The 19,328-nt window shown below is 39.2% G+C and overlaps 2 protein-coding genes across 2 annotated transcripts; one reads left to right on the forward strand and one right to left on the reverse strand.

Annotated features, from left to right (window-relative positions):
• Positions 1-1,068: 1,068 nt before the first annotated feature.
• LOC118330600 (neuroepithelial cell-transforming gene 1 protein-like) lies at positions 1,069-10,231 on the forward strand. Its single transcript, XM_035665212.1, has 12 exons — positions 1,069-1,372; positions 3,983-4,049; positions 4,308-4,367; positions 5,659-5,766; positions 5,870-6,037; positions 6,137-6,199; positions 6,290-6,386; positions 6,486-6,562; positions 6,711-6,968; positions 7,491-7,661; positions 7,769-7,955; positions 8,911-10,231. Exons 1-12 carry the CDS (start codon positions 1,227-1,229, stop codon positions 9,240-9,242), a joined length of 1,734 nt encoding a protein of 577 aa, XP_035521105.1. The 5' UTR covers positions 1,069-1,226; the 3' UTR covers positions 9,243-10,231.
• A 133-nt stretch (positions 10,232-10,364) lies between these two features.
• LOC118330601 (ankyrin repeat and SOCS box protein 13-like) lies at positions 10,365-17,825 on the reverse strand. Its single transcript, XM_035665213.1, is given in 6 exon segments — positions 10,365-14,702; positions 14,805-14,996; positions 15,379-15,513; positions 16,258-16,408; positions 16,489-16,688; positions 17,630-17,825. Coding segments are annotated over 6 exon segments (870 nt in total). The 5' UTR covers positions 17,673-17,825; the 3' UTR covers positions 10,365-14,553.
• Positions 17,826-19,328: the final 1,503 nt, after the last annotated feature.

Raw genomic sequence — 19,328 nt, forward strand, 5'->3', positions numbered from 1 at the left:
TATATACATGTTATATACAGGCCTAATGGTTACTGTATATTATTTATACAGGGTTGTTGTTATTGTGCTGTAGGCCTCCAAGTGGTGTAAGAGTGTATAGCAGAGCAACCACGACTGGAATAAATGAATCTGTATACAGAGGTGGTATGTGCATTTATTGGTTGATACAGTATATGTACAGTATTATATATGTTTCACCTTGGGCCCCAGAAGCCACAATCCAGTGTGCCTCCTCAAGTAGTTACAAGTGAAACGCTTGGGGACACGTTTAGTACTGTCATTATCCCAGAAACTATAACTGATATGACAGTTAGGATAGTATTTAAAAGTTAGTTTTCACTATTTTCAGTCAAATATTTCTATGCATAGGGCTGCAACCAACCACAAACATTATTATTTTTAATATCAGTTAAATCTGTCTATTATTTTATAAAAATTTGGTCTGTGAAAGGTAAGACAATAGTGTATCATGGTCACAAAACTCAAAGATATTCAATTTGAGATTATGTAGGAGCTGAAACCAGAAGAATACCTGATAAATTATTTGATTTAATTTAATTTTCTGTTCTGTGGCTGTATCAATTGATTGTTTTAGCACTGCTGCACACTTTCTGTGTGAAAATGTAGGCCTACATGTTGTTTTGGAGAAGTGGTGAGAACATAAATGTCATTGTTACATGGCTTATATCACCTCTATTGTGTTCTAAAACTTTTGGGGGGCAAGGAAATACGACCAAGAGATTAAATTAATTTCCATCTGGGGATCAATAAATTATTTCTGATTCTTTTTCTGAAAATCTGATAAAACCTAATTATCAATTGAAAGTGGGACAACTTTACATATTTCTGCGCAGCTTCCACATTAAATGAATAGCACCGGCTATCATATAATGTGTTTATAAATCATGATATTGATATTGTTCTCTATTATTCCCCGCTGGTTAAACACATCAAGCTACGTTCAAGGTCCTTTTAGATTAGTCTCCCTAGCCCCTCCCACCTCACGGTATCCTAGCAGCGGAGCTCTGAGCCCTTTCCTGATTGGTCCATTTCCAAGAATCCGCCATATTCAAACTTCCGCCGTGGTGTGTGTTCTGTTGTCATCGATCTTCTTGCTTTCTTTGTACACATCGGGCCAGTTTTCACCCGTCCAGACTTTGTCGTTAGTGCGCTCAGCCTAAAGTACGTCTCGATAAAACCGATTTCAAAACGAAGCCTCCTGCAAAATGGAAGAAAATGAGGAAGTTAGCGGGAGCACGGCGGGAAACAAAAAGCCTAAACTGCGTCGTATGTCATCCAGGACGTCCACTACTCGGGTCCTCAGCGCTGCGGAGCCCTCTCCTCAAACCCTGCGGAGGAACAACTCCAAGAAGTAAGTTTATCGAGTCACAAACATGGGATATAATTGTGTGTAACGTTAATTATTTATTTTGACGCCGTGTTTGAAATGTAAAGCGTCTTTTAGCACACTTCGAGCTAACTTTACCATCTGAGACGGGCTGGTATTGTAACTGGCAAACGATGCTTTCAAGTGCAGCTCGGAAGTCACAAGTTCGCATGTTGTGGCCACAATAATGCACGACTGCATGTACAACAAATTAACTAAATGTATAATAAAGGTCTGCCTGTTTCTGTTTACAGTTATGCAGAGAAAAGCATGTAATCTTTTATCTCAATTTATTATTAAAAACTAAGTGAATATATGATCCATTATGGCTGCAACTAAAGATTATATTTATTTTATTATTGATAAATATATTAGTTGCTCGATTGATATAGTGCATTTTGAATTATTTTTTAGTCTATAAAATAAAGACAAATTGAGAAAGATATTGCTTGTTTTGTTTGACTAAAACTCCAAAACAGAAAACATAGCTAATGTTTGGCTTTTTTGTCTTGATAATTTACTTTAAAAATATCAGTCATGTTTCTGTTTTTTGACTAATAGATTTATTACAGTAATAACCTGAGCACTAGACACAATGGTAGTGTAAGTTAGACGCACCAATAAGTTATACCAGCATGCTTCTAATATCTGCAGATATCATTTTTATCAGTTTTCTATTGTTTACACTGCTGATACAACAGTGGATGTACCTGTCTTAGACCTGTATATTTGTTCAAGCAGGCTTGTGAAAATGTAAACTGCAGATACTGTAGGGTGAAGAAAATACTGAATATATAATAATATAATATTTTAATCCATAGTTATAAGCTAAAATATTTTTTCAGTTTACATGTTGAAAAGCTTTTTGCTTCCTACAAATCGTATCAAAATGACTTCAGATTCATTATTTTCTTGGATTTTTCCCTCTCCAATCATAACTCCCTTATTTCTAACATGACCTGAAAGCAGGATTACAAGAAGTAGATTGTGTAGCAGTGTGTTCAGCTGACCTTGGCCTCGATGGCCCCCTCAGGGTCTCACTCACCGAGAAGAAGACATTGTAACTCTCTGTAGCTGCATATTCTTTTTGTCACCACAACAGACTTTTCTACAGCAGCGGAGAGCAATCCAGCTCCTTATATGGTTTAAAATATGAACATCGCTCAGTCATCATCCACAGAGTTTGACATATTTGAAACATAAGAGTGACTGGAACAAAAAATGGCAAACAAAAGGCATCCGTCATATTAACAAAGCTCGAATGCTTCATGGCCTCATTCACAAACAGTCTGTATGCACACGTCTGTGCTTTATGTGTATGAACGCTTTACACATCCGGGATTCATCAATATTTTCTTACCTTAATTTGTCTGACGATGTAAACACAGCTCAATAAAATGGCTTTAATAGACAACAACATTTAAAACTGTTGCCAGCACTGAGCAGCTTTATTCAATAACTATGATATTAACATGATATTTTCATCCTCATCAGTTATTGTCATTATTACAATATTTTACTAGGCCTGTAAAAGTGTCCCAGTCCAGCTTACAATGAAGTGTCCATTTTTAAATATTTTATATTTGTTTATGTTGACTTGCCTATAATGATTGGATACTCCAATCAATTTCTAGTGCCATGAAATTGCAGATATGTAGCCCAAGTTCCTGAGGAAACTTTTCAGAAAAGTGTACCATTTTTATAATATATTCTTTATTACTGGATCTCCATCAGCCTTTTCTGGCTTTCCCCTTGGAAACAATTGTTTTAAGTTCTCCAGTAGTGAAATTATTTAGCTTTTTTGTTTTATGGTTTTAATATTTATACTTATTTTTTATTAACATTATTAGTTATGTATTATTTTTTGTTTGTGAACATTTTCCTCCTTTACTATATTTATTTTGTGTAGTATTTCAAAATCTTATTTCTATCTTTTATAATAACTACCCCCATCTTTTAAAAACAATCTACGTCAGGTCAGTTGCTAGTAAGTCACTTTCTGAATTGCATTTGAATCATGTGAAAGGTGCTTTAAAAATAGGTTTGATTGATTCACCGCTTTATCTATGATAAGATAAGATGTTCTTTTATTGATCCCCGTAGGAGAAGATACACTTCGAGACAATTGCTAATTGAAAATAAGGCTGAATCAGAATGATTCACTAACATACGCACGGTGGTAAGAACAAAATAGGCTGTTGTACGCACAGCAAGAACATTTCTACACATATATTAGTGAACGAGGATACTTTCTCTGTCTCTGTCTTCTCCTGGATAAATCAGATTGACCACTTTCATGAGCTTGCTAAGTAAAATAAACCAAGCTGTTTGTTAAATTGAGGTTCAGTCATGTTTGCATTCCTTAACTGGCTGTTCGAGGTGTGTTTCAGCCGCCAGAGTCTGCATGTATTATTACATTCGGTCCCTCTTTGTCAAAAGGAGACAAAGAAACATCCTCAGCACAGTATTTGTTACCACATAAAGAGTAAAAAGATAAGCCAAGCTGTCACTCTGCAACAAAGTAGATATAAACTTATATAACTTTTATATCTTTTATTGTGCTTGACCATTGCTTATTTGTCTCATTTCCTTTAGACCTCCACTGCAGAGAGGAAGCTCCTTCACCTTTCTCACTCCTGGGACTCCGTGGGACTTCAGTCTAGTGAGTAAATGTTAAAAAACACAACACCATTATGTTGGATTGCAGTGATCCCGTCCTCCCACCTATGATCTGTTCAAATAAAAGCATGACCATACATTATTCATATGTCCTACATGTATCACTAGTAATAATTCCACACTGTTCTGAGTATTCTGGGTTTCTGTTTCTTACATTTATTGTATGTTTGCTGCAAAGGTGTTGTTTGAAATTTAACGAGACATTTGAAAGTAACCTGTTTATATTCTTGTGCTGCTGCAGAAGAGGAAGCGCAAAGAGAAGGAGGATGACACAGTCAGCCTGTCCAGCTTCGACCTCAAGGTGAGAGTCAGGGCAGCTTCATGTGTGCTGGATGCGAGTCCAGTGTTGCACCCTTGAACGTGTCCTCATCGCAACAAATTTTAATCCTTCTGCATGACTCAGGTACACGTCAAAGACAGACATGAGTGCTCTTGTGCGTTATGAGCTCAGGATAATCCCGCTGTCCCTTCTGGCACAAGTGTCTATCTGAGGAAATGATAATGTGGGAAGAAAACCTGAGCCACACTGTCCCTCAGCATGATCACAGTCTCTGTGAAAGTGTTATTTTTTTACACTTTTTACACTATATCACCAACTTGTGTTTCCATTTTGATAGTATCACAATAAACTTTAATAAAAACCAGCTTTAATATTTGAGAACAGAATGAAACAATGGCACTTTTTATGGTTCTCACACTTCCTTATACTATATCAAGTATTATATTGTAAGTAAAAAAGGAAAGTAGATGTGACAGAAATGGGAAATATCTAATTTCTTCAGCTGTGTTAAAGGTCCAGTGTGTAACATTTATTAGGATCTATTTGCAGAACTGGAATATAATATTCATAGATATGTTTTCATTTGTGTAAAATCACCTGAATATAGGAATCTTTTGGTTTTTGTTACCTTAGAATGAGCCTTTATTATCGAGAGGGGTATTCAGATGTTCTGTGTGTTTTGCAGCCACCGTAGTTTCTCCTTTGCACTTTGCACTTGCAAGACTGCAACTACAGCCTACATGAGTTTTAAAAGTTTTATTCATTGTATTAAACAATACCGCATTATTGAAGGTGTTGTTACACCACTATTCTCCACACCAGTGGTTCCCAACTCTAGGGGTCGCCAAAGCGTCATCGGTGGTTGCAAAGCCTTCCTGATTTGTAAGAAAATAGCCATCAGCATTTCTTTGAAGAAAACGAAATGAATTTGTTATTTTTCACAGCCAAAGACCTAATAGAACAATGAGAATTATATAAAAAGTTAATAGAAATATCAGGAAAACTCTGTATCAATAATCACAGGGAAATAATCTGCTCAAAAATCATCCAAATCACTAATTTTACACAAACTTCCTGCAGTTATTGTGTTCACTATTATGGTTCATTGTACAGTTTATCAGTTGTTCCCTACAGTAATGTCTATTGTTATGCACTAACTATGCATACTATCCATACAATATCTCGGTCAGTGGTCGTCTGTTTACTCATTGATAGAAAAGGGGTCCCTTAAGGAAAAATGTTGGTAACCACTGATCTACAACCTCTATACAAACGACTTTAACTGAAGACAGTTTATTTCCTTGACTCCCAGGAACCCAGTAACAAGCGGGTGCGACCCCTGGCCAAAGTTTCATCCCTCGTCAGCTTGATATCTCCTTCAAAGAATGGAGCAGTTCGGCGCTTTGGCCAGACCATTCAGGTAAGCGTCATACTCTTGTCAGACTCACTCTACAAATTTACCCGGTAGAAATTCAAATGAGTAGAAATTGTGTTTGACTTCTTCTTTTTCTTCTTCTTCTTAGTCAATGTCATTACGTGGTGATAGTAAGTCACCAGGGATGTCCCTCAAAGCAAGCAGCAGAACTGCAGGTCCCACTCCCACTAAACGCAGAAACAGCACGCTGTGGTCGGAGACGTTGGACGTCCATCAGAAGAGCACATTCTCCACCAAAGAGATCAAGAGACAAGAGGTTCTGCAGTTTCAGCCTTTTTACAGTCCAGAGCGCGGCCATCTTAGAAGAATAGAAGCAGAAATATTAACTCTGGTTTCTCTTGTGTTTCTTCTCCAGGCAATTCATGAGCTTTACAGGGGAGAGCAGGATCTCATCGAGGATCTCCAACTTGCACGAAAGGTTTGAACATTGTTCTTTATTAAGAAATCAAAACATCTATTGTTTACATATTGCCTTTGTGCTCACACTGTTGCTTTTTCATACGTTTAGGCATACCACGATCCGATGCTGAAACTCTCCATTATAACAGAGGAGGAACTAGCTCACATTTTTGGGGATCTGGATGCATACATTCCCCTACATGAGGGTAAGTTAGCTCTAACCATTCTCGGACTGAACTGCATTAATCGATTACTTTACTTGCTAACAAGTGTTTCTGACCGTGTGTGTGTTTTTCTATCTACAGACTTATTGATGAAACTGACAGAGGGAACTGGCCCCGATGGAACAGTAGCTCAGATTGGACAGATCGTTATAGACTGGGTACGTATTGTATTGTATTGTATTGTATTGTTGTACTTACATATGTCTTTTTACGTATACTGTATGTTGATTTTTACCTTACTCCCATTATCTGAAAATATAATCAATCTCAGCATGTAAAAAGATTGTAATTGTTGTATTTTCTCAGCTGCCTGGTCTGAACGCTTACAAAAACTACTGCAGCAATCAACTTGCAGCCAAAGCCCTGCTGGACCAGAAAAAGCAGGACAGGCGGGTGCAGGACTTCCTGCAGCGCTGCCTGGAGTCGCCCTTCAGCAGGAAGCTGGACCTCTGGAGCTTCCTGGATATCCCACGGTCACGCCTGGTGAAATACCCACTGCTGCTGCGAGAGATCCTCAGACACACTCCTCCTGATCACCCAGACGTAGCCAGTCTGGAGAGAGCTGTAAGTTATCCACATTACTTACTTTTGCAATCTCAGACAGTGTTGTAGCTTTTATTACGAGGTTTTTATTAAGAATATTTTTATTCAATTTTAAACAAATAAAATATTCAGATGTTTGTAGTGTACAACAGATTTACAAAAAAATTATAAACCTATTATGTTTATACATTACACACAAATATGTAGACTGTGCAAAAGATTGCAACAATTTTACAGACATATATGTTAAAGAAGCACATCATACAATGTCCAAAATTAACGAAAAGTCAATAAAATAAGGGGGTTTAGAAATTAAACATATACAGGCTGTACTACTACAGACTGTAGAAAATCAACAGAAAGATAAAATTCAAGAAGAGAGTATTTTTAGAGAAGTTAGTATTTTTCCAGGGAATATCCAGAACATGTGGGAAGCTGTAGCTGTTGAATCTGATAAATAACACCGCTTTTATTCCACTGATTATTTAATCTTGTGTATTTTGTCAAACAGCACAACTCATAAGTCTTTCTTTAATTATCCAGATCACTATAATCCAGGAGATTCTGTCTGATATCAACATGAGAAAAGGGGAGTCTGAGTGCCAGTATTACATAGACAAACTGGAGTATCTGGACGATAAGCAGCGGGACCCTCTCATAGACAACTGTAAGACCCTACTTTGTCACGGAGAGCTGCGGAACAAGAGTGGTTCGGTAAGAATTAGTCTCATTATTACCTTCCACATGCAATAAGTTCATTATCTGCATGCTGTCTTGTATTGAAATAAGTTTAATTCTTTACTAACTGTGTTACTTCACAGAGGCTGCATGTGTTCCTCTTCTCCGAACTCTTGGTTCTGACCCGACCGGTGACCCGGAACGACAGGAGCTGCTTCCAGGTGTATCGACAGCCCATCCCAGTTCAGGACTTGGCTCTAGAGGACCTGCTGGATGGAGAGATCCGCATGGGGGGGTCTTTCAGAGGGGCTTTCACCAATGGAGAGAAAGGTGGGTTGGGTTGGGTTGCAGTTCACCTGCTGGCAGACGGTCTGCAGTGGCTCATTTGTGAGGAGGTGTTTGATTGTTTTATTTATCAGGCTGAGATGTCTGATTTCATCTTCTCATATGTGGAGATTTGTTGCTTTTCTCTCTTTTATATAATTTATATTTGGCTCTGGGTTTGACTTTTTAGAGAATAAAGGATTAATAAAAACATTATTCCCAGATTATTCTTTAAAGGTCCACATTAAGTGTGTTTAATCATTTATGAGTTATACAGTGACGTAGTGATCAGAAAGGTAAACAGAGAATCTTTCCTGCATAAGGAAACCTTTATGGATGCATTCATCATGGTTTCCATGGACACAGTGAACAAACAAGGCTGCACAGACTCCGTAGTAGCATACAGAGTGAGAATGTAACATACATATGCTAACAGTTGTATTTTAAAATAATTTATTTACATAATAATAATAATAATCATCTAGCTATTTGTACTCAGATGTGAAATATGGTCTAAAAAATCTACAGAAAAGAGAAAATTTGAGTCTGCAAAAGTCTCCTCGATCCTGTCCCCATATATAAATATGGTTTTAATATTGCTTGTTGTTGAAATTGTTGTCAAGGCGACCCATGTACAAAGCCCCTGATAATTTTTAGCTCCTGAATCACAGAAAGAGAATATGTACATACTCTTTACAACTAGTGTAAATGTAGTTTGTTGTAACTGTAGGTGATTAAATGTTATTTCGTCGTTCCAGATGCAGACATTCGGGTAATAGGCTTGGTAACACTTATTATATATTGTCATTTAATCCATTGCTATAATGAAAATATGAATTAGATCATCTTTAAATTAAATGCACTCTGCTGAGTTCACAATGGGGATATTTTTGTATCCTAAACTTCGCTGCCTTAGAAGATCCTGTTGACCGTACGTCTTTTCTTTCTGTGTCTCTTTTAGCTAAGAACGTTTTTCGAGTAAGCTCTCTGGATCCATCCCATGGTCAGTCCCACACCCTGCATGTCAATGATGTTTACCACAAGCAGCAGTGGCTCAACTGTCTACGCACTGCAATGGCCCAACAACAGGGGGCTCCACCCAGAGTTCAGCAGGGAGAGACTGTCAGAGCCAAGCGTCACTCCTCCTCCATCTCACCAACCGTGTATGACGAGGAGACAGACGAGAACTGCCAGCCTGTCTCTGGCCCCAAACTCAGGCCTCAGACACTCTCCAAAACCAGACTGGACCGGAAGTTACAAGGCTCACTAAAGAGGAAGGAGACTGGAGTGTAGAAGTTTAACCTGACCCAATGGTTCCTAAAAGACAGACGCATGTATGCAATATGTGTCCTCTTTGGTAACATGTCTGTCGGTGTATTTTCATACAACCACTGGTTGTTGTGCTTTTGCTTTCTTTGTAGCTGCACTGAAAAATCCTTTCCAATCATTTCCGTCCAAATGTGTATCAAATTGTAGTCTTTAAAAAGTGTAATTAGTTTACAAAAAAGGAAAAAAAAGTGACGTGACAGTGTGACTGAAATGTATGTTTACACCAGCTTGTATGTGTGTGGATGTTAAAACAACTTTATACCACTAGTAGTTCATGAAATCTAGCTTCAGCATTCATTCCAGTGTTGACACATTTAAACTTGCTTAGGTTTTTTTGCTGTAATCAAAATGTCTATATGTTAGACATCATGTGTGCAGTTGTCCGTTGTGCTATCTGTGCCAAGATAAGGGATCAAGAAACTAAGAAATTGTGATGGCCTCAGCCGTCTCTGCAGGACGCTGTTGAGTGACACGAGTCTAAAAATGTTTGAGGTTAAATGAAAGATAATGAACAGAACACGAGTAAGAACATTTACCATGGATACGATGAGGTTAAAAAAAACAAAAACATTTCTTGGGGGAAAAAAAAACTAGATGTATTCAGTGATAAGTTGTTAATAAGAAAAAAAATAAAACATTTAGTTTGTACTTGTTTGACTGCGAGATTATGTTACAACACACCAACGTCCTCAAGGGAGGTTGGACTTTGACCACTTAGTCACTTCCTTTTACTGTTGACAGAGCTGTTCAACAGTGTGTCGCAACATTTGTTAGGCAAACAGAAGCTGAGGGAAATCTTCCACTTTTCCAGTTACTGTGTTGAAAATGTATCCTTTTTAATGCAGTTTTGTGAATTTTTGTATTTCAGGATGATACAATGCTCTTAAAAGGGTCTTGATTGAGATTTACATGTCATATACTGTCTCAAAACATTAAAAACCCACTGAAAATCACTTTTAATGGTAAACTTTTTTCAGTTTAGAAGCATGTTTGATTTTTTTTATCTTCTAACTTACTATCAAATGCTGATGAGTGCTTTGTGAGACCTTGGTCTGCCCTCCAACCAAGCTTCTTTTTGGCCTCAAAGACTTTGAATATAAAATAATTTGCATTAGCATTGTTCCTGCCATGGTAGATTTACATGTAGGTAAACTAGATAATATTTTGCTGTTATGCTTGTATTTGCCTGGTGTGTGTTTCACTGTAAAGCTGATTATAATCCATGTTTGTGAATCTGAGTGAAACTCTAGCGCACTGGATACGAAACAGATATATACTTTACTATACTCAACTTGTATTACTAAACGTGACATGTTTATGCAGAAAAAAATACAGCAATAATGTCTAAAAAATTCCTACAGACAACAAAATGGCAGCAGAGTTTCATTAGGAAATAAGAGGACCTGAGGAATCAAAAATGAAACTGCATAAAGAGGAAGTATCATTTAAAATGAATTCTCTCCTGGACTGGGACAGATGTCAGTCATAATGACTTCCTCCTGCATGAATAGCTAAGTGTAAATACATGGGCTGGCTTATCATATGGGCTGACAAGATCATAAAGTAAAAACCAACATGTCCACGGCAACCTGTGCCATTTGATGTCCTACCACAACTACAGCTGCAAGCCAAATCACTTACCCATTTTATTACAGGGGCCTCTCGTGCAGTGTAAGCCGTTGAACCTGCAGTATTTATAGTTGATGGTGAACCACTAACACCAGCAGCTTCTCAACAACCTTGCTGAAACCAGCTTCCTAACAACAAATTTTTATGCTTAAGTGGGAAACTGTTGGGTGTCTGTCTCCTCTGTCTCATTCACCATCGCCCCTGATTATTCTTTGTAGTAAAAAGCAGCTCAACGGTTCCCCAAGGAAAAACATCTCTTAGTATCCTGATGCCCTGCAAACTTAACACCTGCTCTCCCTGGAGCTGATCAGTGCAGACAGCTGACAGGGCCGCTGTTGTTCTGGTAATGATCAAATGACATCGACCTTCAGAGAATGTGGCCGTTTTCATTTTCACCAATTAATCCCTCACCTTTAACCATCTTTATCACTTACACATCAATTAATTAGTCTCAAATGAAATCACTTCTATTTTCTATTTCCCTTTTTTGGTCTGACACTATCTTTTAAAACCATAAGAAATATACATATAAATGGACCAGGTATAGAAATCAGGAACGATATCTTGGCGTGTTTGTAATGTGTGGATTCAGATGACGGTGACAATAAGTACATTTTATGAACTTTATACCAATTCAAGAAAATGTTACCTCTAAGACTCAATTTGACTCATCTTTTTGTGGCTTCTTTCCATAATCTCGTGCCACATTGCTTTAAAAATATCGTTCTAGTTTACTGTTTACTGTCCACTGTCCTGTTTACTACTATTTGGTTAGCTTTAGAGTTAGTCTGCACAAGTCCTGGCATTGTTTCTGCTGTTGTATGTCCTGTTCTACCAGTTAGCTACGGGATGTTATCAAGAGTATTTTTTGATCATTTGTGCTGTATAAATAAATATAAAACCTTACTTCACAATAAAGTAATCATTGTGTTCCTAGGAACTGTTGTAACACGTTGTTGTAGTTAGTCCGGTTAAACAGGAATTAGCGCCTAGTAACGGCTAGCAGCTGCGGTGTTAGACGAGCTCTCAAAATACTGGAGAAACGCTTACATTCTTACAATAGAAAGAAAAAGAAATATACTTGAATCATCCTGTGAAATCCCCACCAGAAGTTATTAACGAGAGACTGTGAACTCCCCCAGGTTGTGCAAATAAGAAATAAAAGAGGATATGACCTGATCTTTTCTGGCCACTTCTTTTCACTCTGAGATCACATATCTGGTAAAACGTTGCTGCTGTTCATGTAATTAACATCTTTCTCAGACATTTTTCACCCAATAGCGGTTAGGCTCTGTAGCAGCAGTTCTTGTTCAGACGTGTTTTTGTAAATGGAAGCACTTATTATCTGCTCATGGGAGCGTCTCGTTGTCACTGAAGGTTGTGGCTGCACATTGCTCTCATCTAATCTTCAGGTTTGTCTCTAACTGAACATCATATCTCTGCTCTTGGTGTCAGCCCTGTGACAATCTTGATAATGACAGTAGTGATTAGAAAGTTGAAAATACTCTGTTGCACAACAGTGCCTCTCTTCTGCAGAGCAAACCAAGTTAAACCAAACAACAAAAATATATATTCCAGCGCACTCCAGGATACTAGGGTTGACACTGTTTTAATATATTAAAAACAAAATTAAAAAGAAGCAAACTAAGGGTTTTGCATGTTGCTTCGTCAGATTCACAATGTCAGATGTCCTGTTGTTTATTAACCAGGTTTCTGGCGAGGTCTCAATAACTGTAAAGTGTTCAACCGCTGTTATCCCCAAGAACATTACAGCAGTAATTGGACTTGTATAGTTTACTGACAATAATTCCTAAGTCTGTTTCTCTGAAATCAATCATATCTGTGATATACATGAGTTCCTCCACTGTCATGCATATTTTGATGAATAATTTCCTTTTGACACGTTGACCTTAGTTTGAGGCCTATTGAGCATTGCAAGCTGGTTAAACTTCCAAACTACAAATAAAGTATTTTTATGTACTTTTTTTCCATATTATTTTAAATATATGGGGTGTATTTTTCCTAATGTTCAAGGGCAGTGTCCATTAACTTACATGCGTAAATTAGCAGTCTCTTGAAACTTGCTCAAGTCTAATCCAGCACAATGAGTCTGCAATAAGTTTTGACAATGTTACATTATCACGGGTGGTAATGCAATCATTTTCATGCAGATTGGTTTAATTGAATTACCTCTTAATGTACTTTTGACCCTGTGAAGCAACAGTTTCCTGAAAGAAACATGAATTTTGATAATTGAAGATCGGTGACAATCGAAGACACACTGAAGAATTGTTTTTAAAAAGAGTCCGGTAGTGGTCTATTTATTTACATAAAATGAATAGAGGTAGAACCATTTGTATTATTTACAAATTTACATTAAAAATAAATAGTTACAGAATATATACAAACACAAACAGTGATATTATCCTAGTAATCAAACTACTTCATGTTCCCTCTGGGTTCAATAAGGTAGTACAGCATCTATGATAAAATCACACTTACATTCACATTTATTTGGTCATGACAAGCAAGCCAAGTTCATATTTATATATTTCAATCTCCATTAAGTAATACTTTTACAAGTTACCACTGACTCAAATGTTTCCAAGTTATGTGACATGGTCAGTAGTGTTGCCCAACCCTCTGGGGATTCTTTGTTAAGGCCCTACACACCCACACAGGGCGTGTAGTGCTCAGGCTGATGTGATCTCTGCTCGGGTTGCAGGTGGGCTGAGCTATGCGGGAAGTTATGTGAGGTAATCTAAATCCCTGTAGTAATACTGCTGTAACAAGTTCAAAAAGCTAACAGAAGACCTGTGCTTGATCGACAGTCTGTACGTGCCCACTCAGTCCTGAAAGCAGGTCTGATCAGACAAAATAATTACACCTGTGTAAGTTTACCATGGGTGTGCATGGCCTTTAATACCTTTAATACTTATTATTTTGGCCTTCACATAAACTGTATGCTTGAGTCTCACCTCTCTTAACCTCCATGAGCAGCCTTGTTTCTCACAAACAAGTTAAAGACAAAAAGGAAAATCCAGCTGTGCACTACCTGCAGACCATGAAGCAGCAGAGCTGATGTACCAAACTAGTAAATGCAATTTATCCCATTTTAATTTGGTTGGGTAAAGAGTCTATTTAAAAAGTACCAGTGTGTAACATTAAGGAGGTTCTATTAGCAGAAAAGGAATAAAATATTCATGTATGTTTTGTTAATTTAGAATGAGTTGTTTTTATCTACAGAGGGACCAGAGGGTCCTCTTCTACAGAGGACACCATTTTAAACCGCCACGTTTCTACAGTAGCCCAGAACAGACAAACCAAAAGCTGTCTCTAGATAGGGCATTTCGCATGTTTCACTGCCACCATAATTTCTCCTTCACACTTAGATGATGAGCAGTATTCAGTTGGTTGCGATCGGCAACTTCACTGCTAGACGCCACTAAATCCTACTCACTGGTTTCTTGAAGTTATGAAATCTCTGTGCAGCCTATTACTCTGGCATTGTTAAGCCATTACATCTGTGCTGCATTTCTGCCAACTTCAACATCCTGTCATGTGAGCACACCAGCAGAGAGCAAGCAGACATCACTGGTCTAGAATTAGACTTCTAAGAGCTGCATCTTCAGTTTCCCATAGGTGATTAAATTTCAATAACTGGAGGTGGCGTGTAAAAAAGAAAACTTATAATGCGTTTGGGCAAGCCTAGCTGGGACACAACTTCATGTGCTCTCATGCCGAGAGCCCCTCTCAGAGCGACTCTGCTGATCTGCTGTAGATTGAGGGGGGTATCTAAGGAAGAGAAAACAACAGAGGTGACATTTTATCTGTGCTTGTGGCTGCTCTATATATACTGCCAGTGACACGACACACACTTTAAATAAACAAACTTACTCTCATAGAACTCAAGGCAGAGATAAGAGGGAGATCCAAGACTGGTGTAGTGGATGGGTTTCTTGTTCAGGTTATCTCTTGAGTACACGTTCCCCCCAAACTCCACCAGTAGCTCAATCAAGCCAACATTTTTTGTTTTGGCTGCATGATGAAGTGCTGTCTCATGTAGCTTGGCAGCATTTACATTTGCCCCTTAAGGAAAGACATACAAAACTGTAAGAGAGCAAAATACTTCTCTTGTCTGCAGCATTTGGAAAGGAAGGATAATCATTAGCAGTAAGCATGGAAACGAACCAGCAGTTAGCTGCTAAATAGATAGGCACAAACGTTTGCAGTTCCGTAGCTGTAAGATAAGTCAGTGTAATGTAACACTAGTAACACTTGGCGTCAATTGTTAACTCCATAGTCACAGCATTAAAAACATTTTTCGGGTCTTGGTAAAGTAAAAGCACAAAGACAGCTTCCTCTGTGTAACTGTCTAACTCCATAAACAGGTTTTGACCCAAAATATTGTGATAATTGATTTTACCCAGCTCTGGTGTGCAGAAGACATGAACAGAAAACATGAACTCACCTGCATTGAGGAGAACTTTGGCGCAGTCATAATGCTGCCTTGCGCAGGCTACATGAAGCGGTGTCCCATAGTGGCAATCATGGGCCTCCATGAAAGCTCCTTGATCAATCATGAGCTGAACACAATCTGAGTTACCTATTGTGGAGGGCAAAATAACGTCGATTTAGATAATACTTTAATAAAACAGAATGCTCTTAGCACAGCTGAGAAATAAATACCAAGAGGCAGGAGTCACATAACAGTAAAACTGAGAACTTATTAGAGATCCTCAACCCCAGATTGTGTCTTTTTAGTATCCAACACTCACATCCTGTGGGCTTTAGAGGAGGCTGTAAAATGTGTGTACCTTCACCCCTCAGAGAGTACAGAAGCTGTTGTGCAGCTTGAATAGATTTTGGCTGGAGTTTCACTTTACAGCTTTCCCCTCACCAATCAGTGCTGTTTTTCAAATCAATACTGCAATTCTTGATATATTCCAGTGTTAGCGAGCATAGCCGGTAGACTTGTGTCCCATAGTCTAACTAGTAATGGTATAATTAGGTTTTTGTGTTATATCATGACAGAGTTTTATGTAATAAATAAATAATAATAATAATAAAAGAGCTCAGTAGTCAACAGTTCTGCTCTCCCTCCCTTTTTTGTCTTCCAAGAACTCAGAACGCAGAATGTTATCTCAGCCCTATTTAAGAAAATTACTGAGGAACTTGGTGTACTTGAGGCCGGCCGTGATGACTCAATCCTTCACTGTTTCTCAGAAAGATAACTCTCCTCCTACATTCACACAAAATGCTGTGTCACTGCAAGACTGATGAACCAAAGACATCTTTATGTACAGCTACAAAGCTCAAAATACATTCCCGTATGATGTCTGTAACGCACCTCCCATGCAAGCCTCGTGTAGAGGTGAGAAGGTAAACAGCGGAGGATTAACTGTTGCTCCATACTCCAGCAGCAGCTTCACACATTCCAGGCTACCGGCGGCGCAGGCGTCACACAGCGGCGTGCTGCCGTCTATGTTACGAGCATCCACCTGGAGGACACGGAGCCACAGTCAGTCGTGAACCGATCAAGAAAACCCATCAACTTAAATCTCCTGTGAAGAAATCTCACCTGCGCACCAGCGTTCAGCAGCAGTCTGACACACTGGGTCTGCCCCTGGATACATGCCTCATGAAGGGGGGTGATGGAGTCGACTGCCACGATGTTAACTGCGGCCCCTGCCTCGATCAACTTCTGCAGCTATAGGGCCCTGCCCTGTGCGGCGGCCTCGTGCACTGCTGACCGGTCGGTCCAGAATCCAAGACCATGAGCTGCAAATACGTGAAGCCAAACAAGACTGAGCCTCTCTATTCTGGTTACGTTTCCTGGGTGTTGACTTACGATAAACAACAATCTGTCTTCAAGTTTATTTAGTCGTTCTTTCAATACAAACATGCTGACAGGCTGAAATGTTGTTTGTTTAGCTGCAACCACAAAGTTGGGGGGGGAAAGAACCACAGAGAGCGGTGTATAAACTAAGGCTGCACAATTATTCAAAATATTATCCAAATCGAAATATGGCCAAGTGCAAACTTCAAATTGCAGAAGCTGTGGTAAAATGTGTGACAAACATTAGTAGCAGTGTTGCAGAGATGCTCCAGTGAAAATAAAAACTGTGATGCAAAAGTTATGAAAAACAATCATACAAGTGCAATATCTGATTATATATTATCGCAAGATTATGTTTTTACCATCTCGTGCAGCCCTGGTACAGACTGCTGTAAAGTCTGACACAATCATCTACATGAAGTGGCACAATATGGACAGTATGATCCACCACACTAACACTACTGTACTGGATTGTAAGGTGTGTTGTTATATGTGTTAACCAGCACATTCACACAGTTGTTTAACAGTATATATATATATCTTTAAGTATGTCACATTTCCTGTTACAGAGTAGGTCTAGGTTTAGTGCCCCTTCAGTGGTTTGAAGAACCAGTCGCACAACCTGCACTACAGTCTGCTGTCCTCTCTAACGAGCTTACAGTCTGCTCTCAAAACTGGCGTCAGCCTCTTTAAGAGAGCCTGCTAGCTAACGTTGACCTAGCTCAGTGGCTATACGTCTGACAGACACTGAAAGCTAGTCACCTTGAGATGAAAGGTAATGAAAGCTAATCATTCTAACTACCGGACACATCCGATCCCTCGCGTCGCTAACTCGGTTTTTATCTGAAGTTGTCTTGCTGCTCATCGACTCTAAGCTACTTACCGATTTCTCCATACAAGGACGGTCTGGTCCGAGTGATCTCCATCTCATGTTACCGTCTTCTCCCGCGCACACTCCTTCACATTCAGCCGAACATGTACTTGTTTTTGAATCGAGGCAGTGAAGGCTGAGAGAGATGCATTATACTGTGATAACACAGCGCCGAGTGCTCGGTGGGAGCCGCCGCGGTTCAGTCCAAATAAACAATGGCTTGGCATGCTGGGATATGTAGGCGGCTGACCTACAAACCAGGAGGCCGGTAAAAATAGCAGCTGCTACAAACCGGGTGATAGATTTGTGCTGATATTATTATTTAGCAAGGCTTTGGAAATAAAACGAGTTACTATTTGCTTACGTGCCTGTTTCTTGTGGTTCCCAGGGTGACTGGAGATGGACCTCAGGCTAGCTGGTGTTAGCTAACACAGTCATTAAAGGGCTCCTCCACTCAGAAAGATGGTTTTCTTCTTGTGTATGTGCAGAGGTGGACACCTGTGGGATGTTTCACTTTCATTTACTGAAAGATGAAACTCATTAGAAATCAGATTTTAAAGGGCGGGGCCTACCAGCATGATTTGTGACATCATTAATAGTTTTGGCCCAGTGCACATAAACTGAGAATGGACTTTATAATGGAGGAGGAGACGTCCTGTGTCCGGCAGGAAAACTCTACATATTCGTAGATCCTGCAGCTTTTAATGAGGTCGAAGGAGTAGAAGCCCTTTAAAGGATTTTAATATGGAAATTATACTTTTTTTTTTTTTTTACTATATGTCTTAATACATGTCTGGAGGAGATCTTTAGCAATAGGGCTTTTTTTTACGCTAACGAGTTCACCCATTAAAAGAAAGCTGCATGGATAATGAGTGTTTTTCATGTTTTTAAACGCTATGGCTAGCTAGCATTACACTTGTATAGATTTAGATTGGCTGTGGTTCAAACATTTGCATTTCAACAGCGGCGTATTACGCGTTCATTTTCAAATTGGGGAAGTGTCACAATATTTTGTGACCATGATTAGATAAAGGTGAATAGGAGTTGCCAGGTTTACAGTGAATAAAACCTTTAGGCTAACATTGCGGGAGTTGTGTGTGTGTGTGTGTGTCTGTGTGTGTGTGCAGTGAACTGACATGGCTGTGTCGTGTTGTAGTGAAGCCAGTGTCTTCCTGAACTCCTTCCTGTGGTGTATTGATAACACATCTGTCGTATCTGATAAAAGCACAGCAGGTTCAAATTCCTTGTAGCTTAAAGATGCACTCTTGGATAATGTTAATAGGAACAGTTCTATGCCATATGAACCGCTAAACCAGTTTAAATTAACGTATGGTATGAACATTTCATATACTGCCATACCGGGGCATAGCTGAAACAATTGCTCCTTATAAAAAAAAGAATCTGATCTGTTTTTCTGAATTAACGAGGTACCACCGGCACAGTCTCCATGGCCGGCTCTCAGCCTCCAACGACCTCCAGCAGGCCCATGCAGGGCTCTGTCTTGCCTATCCTTCACCCCTGATACTCTGCTGGAGAACCAGAGGGAGGCAGGAACACGTGGTCTGTTCCCACAGCTGAGGGCCCCTTCTCGGAAAAACAGCTGAGAGCAGTGGGCTCATGAGGCCTAATGTTACTCTACACTCCCCTATAGTGAAGTGTATGGATTTACAGACTGGAGTCTCTGTTAGTGACAGACAGATATAGATCCTCA

This window comes from Morone saxatilis, unplaced genomic scaffold (assembly GCF_004916995.1).
Source record: "Morone saxatilis isolate NCDOM2014 unplaced genomic scaffold, NCSU_SB_2.0 Contig2, whole genome shotgun sequence".
Classification (NCBI taxonomy): Eukaryota; Metazoa; Chordata; class Actinopteri; family Moronidae; genus Morone; species Morone saxatilis.

Excerpts from the sequence above, each read along its gene's own strand:
- LOC118330600 (XM_035665212.1), top strand. The coding sequence starts at position 1,227 with ATGGAAGAAAATGAGGAAGTTAGCGGGAGCACGGCGGGAAACAAAAAG. Across the intron at positions 6,038-6,136 it reads AAGAGATCAAGAGACAAGAG|GCAATTCATGAGCTTTACAG; the intron begins GTTCTGCAGTTT and ends TTTCTTCTCCAG. Across the intron at positions 7,662-7,768 it reads TGCGGAACAAGAGTGGTTCG|AGGCTGCATGTGTTCCTCTT; the intron begins GTAAGAATTAGT and ends GTTACTTCACAG.